Genomic DNA, 14,567 nt, shown 5'->3' on the forward strand with positions numbered 1-14,567 from the left:
CCTCCCCCAGGTCAGTAGATACCAGTCTGGCAGGTGGGTGACAAAGCCAGAGACTCCATCCTTCACCTGTCCCCCAGACAAGGTTCTAGAAAACCCTTGTCAGGTTCTAGCTGTTCTAGGACCGTCTATTCTCTCTAACCTGCCAGTATTGAAGCCCTGAGATGCCTCTTCACTTCCCCAGGAAGGAAGTTTGGGCAGGGTCTAGTCACCCAGGAGGGCCAGGCCTGGGCCATGAGAGCCCAGAGCCAGCTTAGACCAAACTGGCTACCCCGCACCTGTTCCAAGGTCCATAGTCAGGCCAGTACTAGACATCCGGACACACTCACCAAGTCCTGCCGGGGACCAGAGCCAGGGACAGGGACAGCCAGAGGGGCCTGGCCGATCCTGGGCCTCTGCTTCCTGGGCAGCCAGGGGAGCAGGGCCCACAGCCGCAGACGGGGCGGCTTGGGATCCTGCTCCATCTGCCCAGGAGCAAGGCACCATGGCAGGGGCAGGCAGCGTCCAGGGCTGCCACCGAGGTGGCTGGGCCCAAGGCGGATGTGCAGAGTGAGGGTGCAGGGGCTGGGCCCAGCCCAGAGCAGCCAATCACTCACAGCCTGTGGTTTCCCAGCTCTAGGCCTCCACCCTCACCACGGTCCCTTCTCTCTTCCCCCTTCCCCAGTGCCTCAGGGCTGGCCTCTGGCCTTCCCCCCATCCTCCCTGTGGGTCTGCAAAATAAAAGCTCCATGTCAACCCAGCTGCTGAGTAGAAAGGAACCCAACAGGCAGAGGTAAGTGCCTAGCATGCATAGGCAGATAAAAAAAGACATCCAGGTGTCAAGTGACACATGTCTGGTAATCCCAGTGCTCAGAAGGCTGAGACAGGAGGATCACCACAAGTTCTAGGCCATCTGGGGCTACAAGTTCAAAGGCAGCTTGAACTACGTAGCAAGATCCTGTCTGAAAAAATAAAAGATCCGGCTTACAGAGGCAGACATCCAACATGTAGAGATGGATAAAGACAGGCACCTAATAGTCAGGGGCAGGAAACCACAAGTATCCAGCAGGCAGGTATATAAAAGTATTTGTACCCAACAAGCTGAGGTAGAAGGGAAAATATACTCAACAGACAGAGACGGATGGGACATACACCTAACGGGCAGATACAGAAAGAGCATATATCTATCAGGAAGGGAAATGAGACTCATACCTAATACACAGAGGTGGACAGACTTGGACCTAGGGACACAAATCCAGGCAGGGACAGATGAGGGTCCAACAAGCACAGATAGAAGGGGACAAAAATCCAATAGGTGCTCAGCATTCGGCACATACCCAACCGGTGAAGACAAACAGAGACTGAGACAAGAACCCAAACTCAGGCACAGGCAGGCAGCAGAGACAGCCAGCAAAGTCAGCGAAGCCCATGCAGACTGACGGACACCTGGGGCAGAACAGGGGCTATGGGCGGACCAGGGGCTTCTTGCTAGTGTACCTGGGAATGGGGAGAGAGATGAAGCGACACACCTGCAAGGTCCCAGCACTCAGCAAGGCCATCTGAGGTCTGCAGCAGACTCATCTCCAAGGTCTTCTATTTCCCTAGGTTTTTCTTCCCATGCCAAGGCCTGAGGGTCCCAGGACTAAGGCACTGGCTGAGAGGACCAACTCCTGAGTACAATTTGGTGGCTTGGACTCTGATCCAAACATCTCAAAAGCCATTAACCCTTTTGGGAACAGAAAACTGAGGCCTAGAGAAAGGTAAAACCCAGGCTCAGAGCAAACCAGTGGCAGAGCCAGCTTGCACCCAAGTCAGCAGCCTCAAGTGTCAGGAAAGGGTGGGCAAGTAAATCAGCCAGAGCTGCTTCCTGCCAACCCAAGCCCGCCCTCTCCCTCACTCCCAGGGTCAGTCTGGGGCTGCCCCTCTATACTTTGACCCTCAGAGACTCAAGCCTAATTCAAAGGACTCCCCCTGACAGATAGGGAGTGAGTATAACAGCTGCCTACACACACACACACACACACACACACACACACACACACACTCTCCTGCAGGCTCATCAGGCCCCCAACTGTCAACTTTCTGGTTGGAAAGACAGAAAGTCTGACGCAGAGAAGGGCTGAGCTGGATAAGGCCACACAGCAATCCCTGCACACTTCACCCAGAAATCTACATCTCTACCTTGTCTGTTTGCCTCTGGCTAAAAACACTCCCTGGGGACAGATGCAGCCACCCGGAAACCCCAGGGGACAGAGCCATCCCCAAACCTCTTCCTTGCTCAGAGTCATGCTGACAGACACTGCTGGTTGCAGGCCCTTCTGCTCACCTTTCTAGGACAGGAGACCGAGTCTCTCCCAATCCTGGGAAAATCTGCCGGGGTTTGCATGGTGGGGTTCAAGCCAGTGGCCAGAAGGCCCTGTTATTCCTCTTACTTCTGCTTTTTTTAGCCTTCTTGGTGCAGAAGGCAGGGTCCCTGGCCCCCCTCCTTCTCACTTCCCCCTTGGCAGGGAGGAGGGACAGAAGATCGGTGAGGCTCCCCTGCTGAGGAGGAGACCCTGCAGACCCCAAGCCTATGACCCAGGGTCAGTTGAAGGGTGTGCTCTTCCTCATCTCTTCTGATCCGAAGAATGGAGACAGGAACACAGACAGAAGTCACAAGGTGTTGAGGCAGAGACAAAGCTGACACCCACAAATATCCACCTGGGGGACCCTGAGAGTACATGGTGCAGAAATACGCAGGGCCACACGTCTGATTGCCTGAGTTTGGATAATCTTCTCCCCATTGTGACCTTGCCGTGACTGCAGCCATCCAGAATGGGAGCCACAGAGCTGGCACCACCATGCCTGCTCCTGCCAGTGCTCTGTTGTCCTGAAGAAGCCTGCCAGTCCCAGGCTCTGGGATGAACAAGGAGGCAGAAGATTCTGGTAAGGACCTGACAGAGGTCTGAGAGGAGGGGTGGCTTAGGAGGGGAGGGTAGACCAGGCCCAGCCCTGTCCCTTGTAGTCTCACCCCATCCTCACACTAGTACACCCAGAGGAACTGACAGATACACTCAGCCGATGATCGGAAACCCTTGCACAGGCAGGCCTGATGTAGAAACACGCCCCCGAGTGCACCAACTTCCCCTTCCCTGCCCTCGCACGGCCTTGATAACACAGTGGTGGACAGCCTACAGGGTTGAGAAAGGTGCCTTGATTGGACCAAGCCCTTCTGTTGCTTCCTTGGTCTCCCTGGCAGCCCAAAGTCCTCTGGTGCAGTTCCAGGGCTGGTTCAACCTCCAACCTCCTAGACCTTCAAAGCAAAGTGAGAACCTCTGTGATCATCAGAATAGCAGAAGGGAAGAGAGGAAGGAAACAGTCTCAGAACGGCCTTTGTTGAAGGGTACAGGGGGAGGGGGTGGACACCCTTTGGCTCATATTCCTGGGTGCCTGCCCCATCCCCCCTCACAGACACTTCCTCTTTAAGAACTTACTTCCTCCCATACAGCACCTGGGAGAGAAGCCCACAGCCCACAGCCCACAGCCTGCTCCCTAGCCCCAAGAGTCCCTATCCTAGGCCTCCCTCTGACACCTGTATAGTCAAACCCACCTGCCAGTACCTGGCCCTAAAGAACACCAACAGCCCCTCCCCCAGCTGGCAGCATCTGCAGAGCCTCCTGGTGCTGCCCCAGATGTGTCTCCCAGCATGCATCTGGGCAGGTGAGACAGGATCGGCAGATGCCAGGCATACCTGAGGGGATGGGGTAGTGATGATGAGAACTGAGCCTCCTTTCCAGGGAACACTAAGAGCACATGCCCAACTTTCCCTCAGCCTTTGCTAAGGTCATTTCCACCAGGCCTGTACTCAGCACTGGGGCTAGAAGACCACCTCTCAGCTCCAAAGGAGGTATTATCATCCCATCTTAGAGACTCAGAGAGTAAGTGACTTGCTCTCTTGGCCACAAGGTTAGCAAGGGAGGGAGCTAAGATCAAAACCAAAGTGTGTCTCCAAAGCCTACACTTTTTTTTTTTGGTACCGGGGCTTGAACTCTGCAAGGCAGGTGGCAGAACTACTGAGCTAAACCCCAGCCCCACAGCCTACACTCTTAAGCACTTCATGACCACATTCCCACATTCCCTGCAAGGCCTCCCCGCAAACATCAGACACTAGCTCTGGGCCTCCCCTTAGCACATCACTGACAGCACCCCCTCCCTGCCCGGTGCTGTCCAGGCAAGAGCCAGACATGAGGAGGCACAGGTGTTAACACAGGCAAACCCTGGCCTTCCCCAAGCCAGATTTAACAGAAATACCTGTCCCAGCTACTCAGAGGCTAAGGTAGGTAAGTTTAATGCCAGCCTAGGAAACTGTTTCAAAGTGAAATTTACTTTTAAAATGGAGTGAAACTGGAGATGTAATTCAGCGGTAACCCATGGGCTTGATCTGCAGTAACAGAAAAAAGAAAGAAAGACCCAATAATAAAACACAACTCTCCTGTGACAAACAGGTGCTGTGGCTGCCAGAAATGTTGGCCACGAGCCATGGATAAGGCATGAGAGGACCTCAGGTGATGGGTCCCCAAGAAGAACAGGTTTTGGCCGGGCAGAAAGGGGGAAAACAGAGAAAGGCTCAGGTAGAGAAAGACCAGCGTGAGCAAGAGGCTTCGGGTCATGAGTATACGCTGGAAAGCTAAGAACTGCTTCTTACCAGCTGGGTGCATAAAGGTTCAAACTATACACTCCACCCTCAGAAGGCTGTTTCTAGAAGTAAAACAGGCCACGGAGACAAAGAGACACTGTAAACGGCACTTCTGTTTAGTCAGTCTTTCTGCCACAAGGTCTCCCCTAGGCAGATGAAGGGACGGGGCCTGGGCATGGGTCCCGGCGGTGGACAGGTGGGCTGGCCTGGTCTGGTCAGTCCGAGGGAAGCTCCTCCCAACACCTGAGGCTGCCCGAGACTCCCTGAAGTCCACAGTCACATCCTGCCTCAGCTCTGGCCAGGGGAGCATGAGGAATCCGGGAGGGATCAGTATTTCATAAACAGGAAGAGAGGAGGGGAGTGGGGAAACGCTCAGCTCTCAAAATAGACCGGCAGCGCTTCAAAGGGGTCCAGCTCCGGAGATAGCCAGAGGAGGGGGCCTGGGGTGCCCCGTCTGCTCCCAGGAAAGGAGGGAGGGAGCGGAGCCCCAGGTTGCATGAGGATACCAGGTGTGCCAGGTGCTGAAGGGACCCAAGGAGCTCTCACCCCGCACTGGCTGTGCACACTATTGCTTCTGAAACCCAAATCTCTCTTTCTGCCTGAAATGAATAAATTAAAAAGATGACACCAGCACACAACATTGTACCACAAACCTTGCTGGATACTTTAACTTATGCACATGACATTCTCTCTTCCAATGGCCCTAAACAGGCTATACTCTGCTTCTTTCTTGCCTTTCTTGCCTACCTTCTTCCTTTCCTTTCCTTCCTTCTCACCCCCACCACCCTTTATATCCCTAACACTTTTAAAATTTCAAGATAGGGTCTCACTTAGTCATTAGTTTGCCCAGTCTAGGCCTGGTCTCACAACCCTCCTGCCTCAGCCTCCCAGGGTGCTGGGATTACAAACATGCACCACTGTGCTCCATTTCTATTCTGTTGTTGAGAGCAAGTTTCTTGCTTTAAGTTACAAGACAAATGAGACACAGGGCAGGACTCTGAGCTTGGAATGTCTGGCTGCCAAATCCCCACCCCTGCCTCTTCTTCATGTGGCAAGACCACCTCTTTCTCTTGCTGCTCAGTCCCTGCCACTGGAAGCCCAGCCAAATGCTGGTTCTGCAGGGAAGGTAGCCAGGTGCCCCAGGGTTCACCCAACCCTTCTTCCTGTGCCACACATAGCAGTAACCATCTGTCTGGTCCATGGCTAAGTCCCAAGTTGAGATGCCACCAGCTGGGGCTGGGATGTGCTGCTCTCATCATGCTTCCACGGGAGGCGGGGGCACCTGGGAAGTGGGATATCTATGCCCAGCAAGGGGCCTGGCACAGAATGAAGGTTTTATATGCCCACGGCTGTGTTTTTTTTCCTATCCTTGTGCCTACCACCCAGCTTCCCTGTTTCCACCCTCCCTCTAAGATTGGAAGCTCCCTGAGGGCAGGGAGATGCTGACTTTGCTTTGCAGTCCCCCAGTGCCACAACAGGATAGGCCCAACGTCTGATGAAGGAGAAAATGGCCCACTGGCAGCTAATTCTACCACACAGGGTGACCACAGATTGAGCGCCCCCTGGTATATCAAGCCCAGAAGTAGACACTAGCTATCCTGGTGGCTGGAGTAACAAGAGATGGATGAGTGGGTGCCCAGGACTTGTGGCACCTGGGCACACAGATACCCAGTGCTTCTCCTCTTCAGCATAATGGATTTCCTGGCCTGGGAGAAATGTGGGCTTTGTGGCCAAGCAAGACCTAACTCTATCACCCACTAGCTATGGAACACTGGACCCCAGTTTCCCCACCTGTAAAATGTTGCTAGTAACAATCCACCTCCAACGGTACAGTGAGAACTAAATGGAAAGCTGGTGTGGCACTGGGCAGGGGCTAAGCTCTTTCTCTTCTCAATGTGGCACTGCAGATTCTCACTGTCTACCATCTCCAGCCTTGTCTCCCTCCCCGCCCAAGATCTTCTTCTGCTCCAGCACAGGAGTCAGGCTGGGAAGCCAATGGAGATCCTCTGGTTGGGCAAGCTCCTGCCCTGTCCCTTCCAATCAGCCCATTTCACTCTTGAGGTGTAAAGCTGCACTCACCACCAGCTCCCCAAAAGCTGCATGCTCCTCTGCAACTCCAAGAACTCGACCCCAAGATCTGAACACCTGGTCCTCGCCTGGGACCTAAACTCCCTATCTTTTATGACTAGGCAATGAGGGGCAGCTACTTTATAGTAGCTCAGCCAGGGCTGAGAAAAAACAAGACTCCAGGCCACATTGCTTATTGGCCTCTGATAGTTCTGCTGCCACAGTAACCAACAGTGGAGGGAGTGGGAGCCTACTTTTCTCACCAAGCTCCACCCCACCCAGTTCAGTTACCTTATCTGAGGGAGGTGAGTCAAGGTAAACATCAGGACCAACCTGACTTCATCTCAAAGTTCAAGCCTATTCTGGTAGCTGTGCTGCTCAGCCGACCCAGGCTTGGAAGGTGAGGCCGTGGGCAGGAAGTAGAGTTGAGCAATGTACCAGAGCATTTGCACCGTTGATGCTAAGGCTACCGCGTGCCAGGCGTTACTACTTCATTTGCCCTTCACAACTCCTATGGGAAGGACACGTGCCCCCAACATTTGTACGAGGACACTGAGATTCAGAAGAAAGAAGAGCTTCCAGAAAAATGACTGGGGAAGGAGGACACAGCTGGGTCTGGAGCCCAAGTATGCCCATGGAAGGGGCTAAAGCCCCATCACAGCCAGCAACTCCCGAATTCACAGCTACTTTTGTTTGTTTTTTTTTGGAGGGGGTACCGGGGATCGAACTCAGGTTGTTGTGCTTGCAAGGCAGGCATCAGAACCACTGAGCTAAATCCCTGGCCCTCACAGCTACTTTTGAGTTGGATAAATTCCTCATGTAGAGATGAAGGAGGGGGCAAGGGCCCCACCCAAGGTCACACAACTGTCACCTAGGTGCTAGCACTTCTGGCCACATAAAACCGACAATAGGGCCTGAGGGGTCCTCCAAGGGAAGGTGAGGGAATGCACCTCAGCCTGGGAGGAAGGAGCCTGGAGAAGCTACCTGCAAGACACTGAGCCAGGCCACAGACTGAACAGGCCACTGGGTCCCACCCGTACCACCAGGCACAATCCTACCAAGGAGGTCAGCACAGTGCCTGAGCCTCTCCCATCACCTTAGAGTGGCCCAAACGTCATGAGCAAATAAATATGGACCCAGGTGACAGAGTTCTAGCTTGAATTCCACTCCTGACACTTTCCAGGCTGCGTTCCCCTCATATATGAGACAGGAAGGTTGGAGCAAGTGGGCTCCACGCCCAGCGGTGCCAGGAGGAGTAGCTGAGATCAGAGAAAGAAGGCTAAGCTGGGCACAGGGATGAGAAGCCAGGGCCCTTGTGTCCAGGTGGGCACTCCAGGCCATACAAACAGCATCCTCCACAGAACCTGGCCGAGGGCACCACCCTGGTACTCACCTTGGACGGCTGGAGTCCAGCTTCTTCTCCTGAGGCTTGTCCATTCTGGAAAAGAAAGGGGAGACCATGGAGAATTTCCCTACAGAGAGAAAGACGCACTCTGGGATGGTCCCCTCCACCTCCGCTTTCGTGTTGAGGGCACAGGAACCACGCCCTCTGGCAATGGCCCCTCACAACCCAGAAAGAACATTCCCAGGGGCCAGCACTCCCTGCCTCCTGCATTCTGCCTAGCAAACACCTAATCTTCAAAGACTCAGCTCAAATACCACCTCCTCTCAGTGAGAAGGGATGTGTGTGGCCCCCATCTCTTCCAGGACAGACTGTGCAACCTTGTGCAGACCAACTGAGACAGGCCTCAGTTTTGTGATCTGTAATGTGGGGTAGTCACTCCAATCTCCCAGAACTGCTGCAAGTATAGGAGATAAAGTCTGGCTAAGTGTTCAGCGCAGAGGTGGTGGCTGCACTTGACCTTGCCCTACTCTAGGACCCTTCTGCTCCCCATCAGGCACTGGAGGCTCCACCACCATGGCCCTGCATTCCTTCACTGCACCACTTGTTATCCTGCAGGGGCTATTTACGCACAGGCCTCCCTTTCTAATAATGGGGAGTCTCAGGAGGAGGGCAAAGAAGAGAGCTTGGTGCTAACAGCTGCTCTTCTGACCCCTGCTGCATGCCAGGCTGGGCTCAGTGCCTCACACCTGTGGCACCATTTAATCCTTATGACAGCCCCGGGAGGTAGGCCCAGGCCCCAGTGACAGAGGAAACTGAGACTCAGTGGGGCTAGTGATGTACAACTGAGAAGAGGGGATTTAAAATCTGATCCAAAATGCAGGAGGTGCTCATAGAGGTCACCGCAGAACAGCCACGCCCCAGCCAGAGGAGCAGAGTTCGGGGAGACACAGGCGCTGCAGCCTGCCCTTAGCAGTTGTGTTCTGTCCAGAGTTCAGCCTCAGGTGGGAACTGTATGCCCTGAGGTGTACCAAACCCAGCTCATCTGTTTCCTGAGTGATGTGAAGTGAATAACCTGCCCTCCTTGGGCCTGAAGAAGCTGTCCCGTCCCTCCTAGCACAAAGTGTGTACAAGAGAGGTTCCCAACGCCTAGGAAGAGCCAACCTAGGGCAGGTTAGGACGCTGGGAGCCAGGAGTTGAGTCCATAGGGCAGCTGTGGTCTTGCTTGGCAGCAGCAGACACAGCTGTGCTCTGCCCATTACATAATTTCCCTGCCCCTAGAGCAGCTTCCCACTGCCGCTCCCAGGACATCCTTCCTGTCCCCTGAGCCCCTTTAATGCCCCTAATCCTCCCTAGGGGCCAAGTGTGCTACAGGCCCCTCCACATACGCATTGTCATGTCTCAGTAGCCTGGGAGGGCTGTGGGTAGAGCTCAGCGATGGAGCACTTGCCTAGCAGGCACAGCATGCACAAGGACCTGGGTTCAATCCCCAGCACCTCCCTTCCAAAAAAGCATCTTAGCAACCTGGGGAGAAGGGACAGGTTGACCAGGGCCCAGGGGCTGGAGTGGGCAAGGATGCACTTATTTACTCATTTGCAGACTTGAGTTCCAGTTCACCCAACATTTTAGACTCTTGACACAGGAATTATCTCAAAGATAATCACAAACAGCATATCGGCCAGCCCCTGCCCAGCCCTCCCTACTCCATCTCCCCATTCTCCCCTAAATCACATGTGACTGTTGTACTCAACTTACTCAGTCACTCAGCAGTTACTGAAACCTTCTCAAGCCATGCTGTGATGTGGAGAATATAAAGTTCTCGGGTCTGCAGAAAAAAACCCCAGCTCTTAGCATAAAATTCAAAGCCATCACCTTCAACTGCCCAGCACAGTGATTAAGAATGTCGGTTCCAGCCAGGTATACTGGTGATGTAAGCCTGTAATCCCAGCACTGAAGAAAACTGAGGCAGGAGGATCCAAAGTTTGAGCCCAGAATGGGCAAATCGGCAGCTTAGCAAGACCCTGTCTCAAAATTTTAAAAATTAAATTAAATTAACTTAAAAGGCTAGAGGTATATCTCAGTACCAAGGCTCTGGTTCAATCCCCAGTACCTAAAAAAAAAAAAAAAAGGAAGAAAGAGAAAAGAAAAACCAGGTTGAATTCTGGCTTCTACCACCTACATGACCCTGAGATCTCTTCACTTCCAGGGGCCTTGTTGACCTCATCTGTGAAATAGAGGATCAAAAACAATATACCTCATGGAGTGGCTGCTAGAAGCAAACGAAATAGTGCCTATAAATAATATATACCTGGCCTGTAAGCAGTACACAAACAATAGCCACTAGTATTAAGGTCAAAAAATAATTTTAAGAAGCTGGGGGGGGCAGCTCAGTAATGGAGCACCCCTTGGTTCAATCCCCAGCACCAAAGGGGAGGGAGAAAAAAGGAAAAAATCCCAGGGAAGAGGAAGAAGGCCAGAGCAGGTTCTGCTACTCTCATTTTTCTGCTGAGGCTCAAAGCTAAGGGACTCGCCCAAGGTCTCGGCCAGCATGTGGTGTGCACGGGACCATGAGCCAGACCCACACAGTCGCAAGCCGAGATCCCTGACGAGGGAGTGGAGAAGGCAGTGGGTACACCTAGAGGTGCAGGCATCCTCAGCAGTGGCCTGGAAGGCTGAGAAGGTCCCTGGGCCCCATTTGGCTGAGCTTCTGCCCTGGGTACCATCTTTAGGAACCCCGTACCTCTATCAGCTGAGGCACAAACTTTCTAGTCTAGAGAGTGTGGGAAACCCTGGAGAAAGGACTGAGGGGTGCACTGAGGACCGTAGCAGAGCCTACATCTGGGAAGGCAGGGGTCATCTGCCCTCCTGACCTAATGGTCACAGGGACGGTGAGAACACAGCTGTGCAGCCAGGAAGACACAAGGCTCTACCACTCACTCACTCTGACCCTATCGCATCACTTTTCGGGGCCTGTTTCCTCCTTTGTACCGTGAAGGCAGGTCTGTCTCGTTGGAACCTGTGTTCTGTTCTCTGAACTAGGACGTGTCATATAAGTGCTGAATGAATGAATAAATGAATGAGGACAAAGATGGTGGCCTTGCAGAATGCTAAATAAAGAAGGGCCTTGCAAAAAAGCCAAATATGGGCCGGGGATTTAGCTCAGTGGTGCCACCACCTGCCTCGCAAGCTCAAGGTCCTAAATATGATCCCTGGTACCAAAAAAAATTTTTTAAAGCCAGATGCAGGAGCTGGTATGGTGATACACACCTGTAATCCTACCTGTGGTGCAGGATCATGAGTTCAAGACTAACATGGGTTACATGGCAAGTTTAAGGCTAGCCAAGACTGTGTAGTGAGAACCTAGCTCCAAAAATCAAAGAAAGAAGGAAGGAAGGAAGGACAGGTGGACGGATGGACAGACGGACAGAAGGAAGGAGAGAGAAAGAGGGAGAAGAGAGGAAGGAAGGAGGGAGGGAGGGAAGAAAAACAGGGGAGGAGAGGGGAGGGGAGAGGAGAGGAGAGGAGAGGAGAGGAGAGGAGAAGAAAGAGAAAAGAGTGAGGATACGGAAGCCCCTTTGGTCTCTCAGAGGATGAAGATGCCCACTTGTGAGGACAGCTGCCCAGGGCCCCCAGAAAACCAACCCTTCCCAGAGCTCAGTCAGAGATGGTTCCCAACAGGCATCCTCCTTCTTATCCAAGCAGCTCTGTCTTGGAACAAGGATCCAGAGCAGTGTCAGGAAAAGTTGGGCAGCAGATGGAGAAAAGACAGCATGGGCCCCGCAGGCAGGAAGCAGGCCCGAGAGCTGGGTTCTGAGTCCAACACTGGCAGCTCTGTGCATGGCTGGAGGCTGGGGCCAGGTGCCAGGGCACCACCAGCACTCAGCAAAGGCTGGACAAGGGCCTGCGGGACGAGGAGTCTGCCAACATCCGGAGCTGCTGTTAGAGTACCTGCCACCTGGGCTGTTTTGAACCCAGCCCTTCTCCCTCGAAGGCCCTCTCCCACTTGGAGACAGCAACAACTTTGGGTTCCAATCCTGGCTCTGACATTAATTAATTCATGTGCCAGTTTGAGGTTCAGCTGTCCCATCTGAAAATGGGGGTAACAATCCCTATAATAGAAGTTGCTATGAGAATGACAGTGACATAAGCAATGACAGTGAAGCAAGGTGGGTGGCAGCCAATAAAGTGAAGTGCTGTATGTGACAGGTCTAGGCCCAGAGACAAAGCTACTGCTTTCAGCAGGGACAGGGAAGGCACAGGCAGAATCCTTACCCACACTGCCAGTAGTTTACTCCACCTAGGCTGCACCGTGGGCCAGGCCCTGCCTCCCAGCAGTCCATTTTTGGTAGCATCACAGAAGGCAAGGAAGTCCAGATCACAGGCCTCTGCCAAATGCTCTGGCCAGCCTCACCTGGCTCCTTCCTGGCCAGAAGCTACTGGTAACAACGGCGCCTGTACCTGCGGGTCAGGCTGCTGTATCACTTACATATCATCTGGGATAAGAACAGCAAGGCCCTGTTCTCCAGTGAGAATGGACCAACCTGAACCCTAGCTGTCCCATGGCTCTTGTTACCCAAACAATAACATCCAGTAGTCTGGCACCTCCAGGAAGGGGGAGGGGGAACAGGCAGAAGTACCTAGGGCTCTGCACTCTCTCCAGCCCTCACCACTGGAGAAACAGAGGCCCAGACAAGCTGAGGGCTGACTGAGGGTCACACAGAAATCATAGCCTCCCTCTTTGGGGAAATTCATCAGTTTTTTCCTCTCAAAGAATTCAGGTGTAGCAGTACTCAAAACTGACATGGGTTTGTGGTTTAAACAGAGCCTCCAATGAAATTTGCCTCGTGATTTCCCAAAGGCAGCCAGGCATAGTGGTACACATCTGTAATCTCAGCACTTGGAAGGCAGAGGCAGGAGGATTTCCCTGAGTTTGAGGCTACCCTTCACTACATAGCGAGTTCAAGGCCAGTCCGGACTATATCATGAAACCCTGTCTCAAAACAAAACAAAACAAAAAAACCCTCAAAACACAAAAGACAGGAAAAAAAAAAAAAAAAGAATTTCCCAAAGGGAAGTAGGAAGTGGTGCCCTGGACAAAGACGAGCTCCTAGGTGTGTCTACCCTTCCTAAGAGGATAACCCAAGAAAAAGCTCCTGTGCTAAGGAGCCATTCCCAGGATTTCCAGGTCTCAGCTCTACTGTCTCTGGGAAACCCAGGTGACTGGGGCATGCCTGGGCAAAGGAATGTGGCTCTGAGCAGCCCCAGGTCCTTGCACTCCAGTCCTAGTTGGGGAGGTGGGTTAACAGGGGCTGCAGAGAGCAGTGTTCCTCACCTCCAAGAGTGAGTCAGCGAGAGAACCTGTGAGCAGCCTGGCTGTGTAGGGCCAGTAAAACCCTATGGCAGGGATCCCAGAGCAATTTACTCCAAATTGCACCTTCAGGTTGGTTACCTAATCCTGCCGCGCCCACCCTCCAACAGCCATCCCTTTTAAGGGGCACACTCCAGGTACTGGGGTCCAGCCTGCAGTCCCAAGAGGCAGAGCACACTATGACCTCCCTAAGAGAACGGAGGAAAGAGACAATGAGGCAGGAGCCAGAGGCTGCAGCTAGGAGAAAAATCACCTTGAATCCAGGGTCAGTTGAGGTCTCCAACCCAACTCTGCACACCAACAGCTACCCTAAGGGGAAATATCACCTCCCTCCCAGCCTGAGGCCTGGGCAAAGTTTTTACCTTGATGGGTCAGGACTTAAGCTTGACCCTGGGGTCCCAGGGCACAGGAAAAACTAGCCTTGTGCATGCTTAGGGCTTAGAGTACCTGCCACCTGGGCCCTTTTGTGGCTTGGCACCGTAGAGCCCTCAAAGCAGAACAAGAGCTGCCTCTGAGAGAGATGGGGTGGCAGAGACCACGCTCCCCATGGCCCAGCCCTTCCTACAGGACAGTGCCCAGGGAGGGTGACAGACTCAAGGTCTCCCTTCTCCAGGAACAATCTTCATAAGATCTAAGAGCTTTGCCCTCTCTTCACAGCCTGGAGCAGCAGACACCAGGTGTCCACTGGCCCTAGCCTCAGGGCGGAGGAAACCAGGAGTTCCAGCTCCAGAGGTGTGGTATCATCCCACATTCCACAACTGCCAGGGCCCCAGAGGGGCAACCCTCCTAGAATTAGCAGATGAGAAGCAAGAAAGGGAACGCTTGGGAGAGGACACTGGGAGGAGTGGGAGTTCCACTACGCTGATCTCTGGCAGGATCCAGACATCTGACCCAAGCCCTGCATGTCTGCCCGTCTGCACTAATGGAGGGAGACCCGACAGCTCCCAAAAGATGCCAGGTCGAGTCACCGGGCTGTGGGATGAAGGGGACCAGACCTGAGCGCCCCAATGGATTCCCTCTCCAGGCTGAGGCAGGAGGTACTCAGGGCTCGGCACTCCGAGCGCAGGAGGGTGGAGTTGGACAGCGGGGAAGAGATCGCAGGGCACTCGAGCCCTCGCGGACGCCCGCCGGACTGCAGC

At 53.5% G+C, this 14,567-nt stretch overlaps 1 protein-coding gene across 4 annotated transcripts in view; it reads right to left on the bottom strand.

The window, feature by feature from the left end:
* The window catches only part of Rps6ka1 (ribosomal protein S6 kinase A1), a 40,692-nt gene that overhangs the window by 23,234 nt on the left and 2,891 nt on the right, over positions 1–14,567 (bottom strand). Inside the window, exon 2 of one of the 4 annotated variants that reach the window (XM_010633059.3) lies at positions 8,112–8,156. In XM_010633059.3, the coding sequence (XP_010631361.1) occupies positions 8,112–8,156 (45 nt within the window). Of the gene's footprint in view, positions 1–326; positions 528–2,302; positions 2,546–8,111; positions 8,157–14,567 lie in introns of those variants that run through there. The other 3 variants (XM_010633075.3, XM_033767567.1, XM_010633051.2) reach the window with 3 other exon arrangements.

The sequence above is a fragment of the Fukomys damarensis genome, unplaced genomic scaffold (genome assembly GCF_012274545.1).
Source record: "Fukomys damarensis isolate Sample0158 unplaced genomic scaffold, DMR_v1.0_HiC HiC_scaffold_23, whole genome shotgun sequence".
Classification (NCBI taxonomy): Eukaryota; Metazoa; Chordata; class Mammalia; order Rodentia; family Bathyergidae; genus Fukomys; species Fukomys damarensis.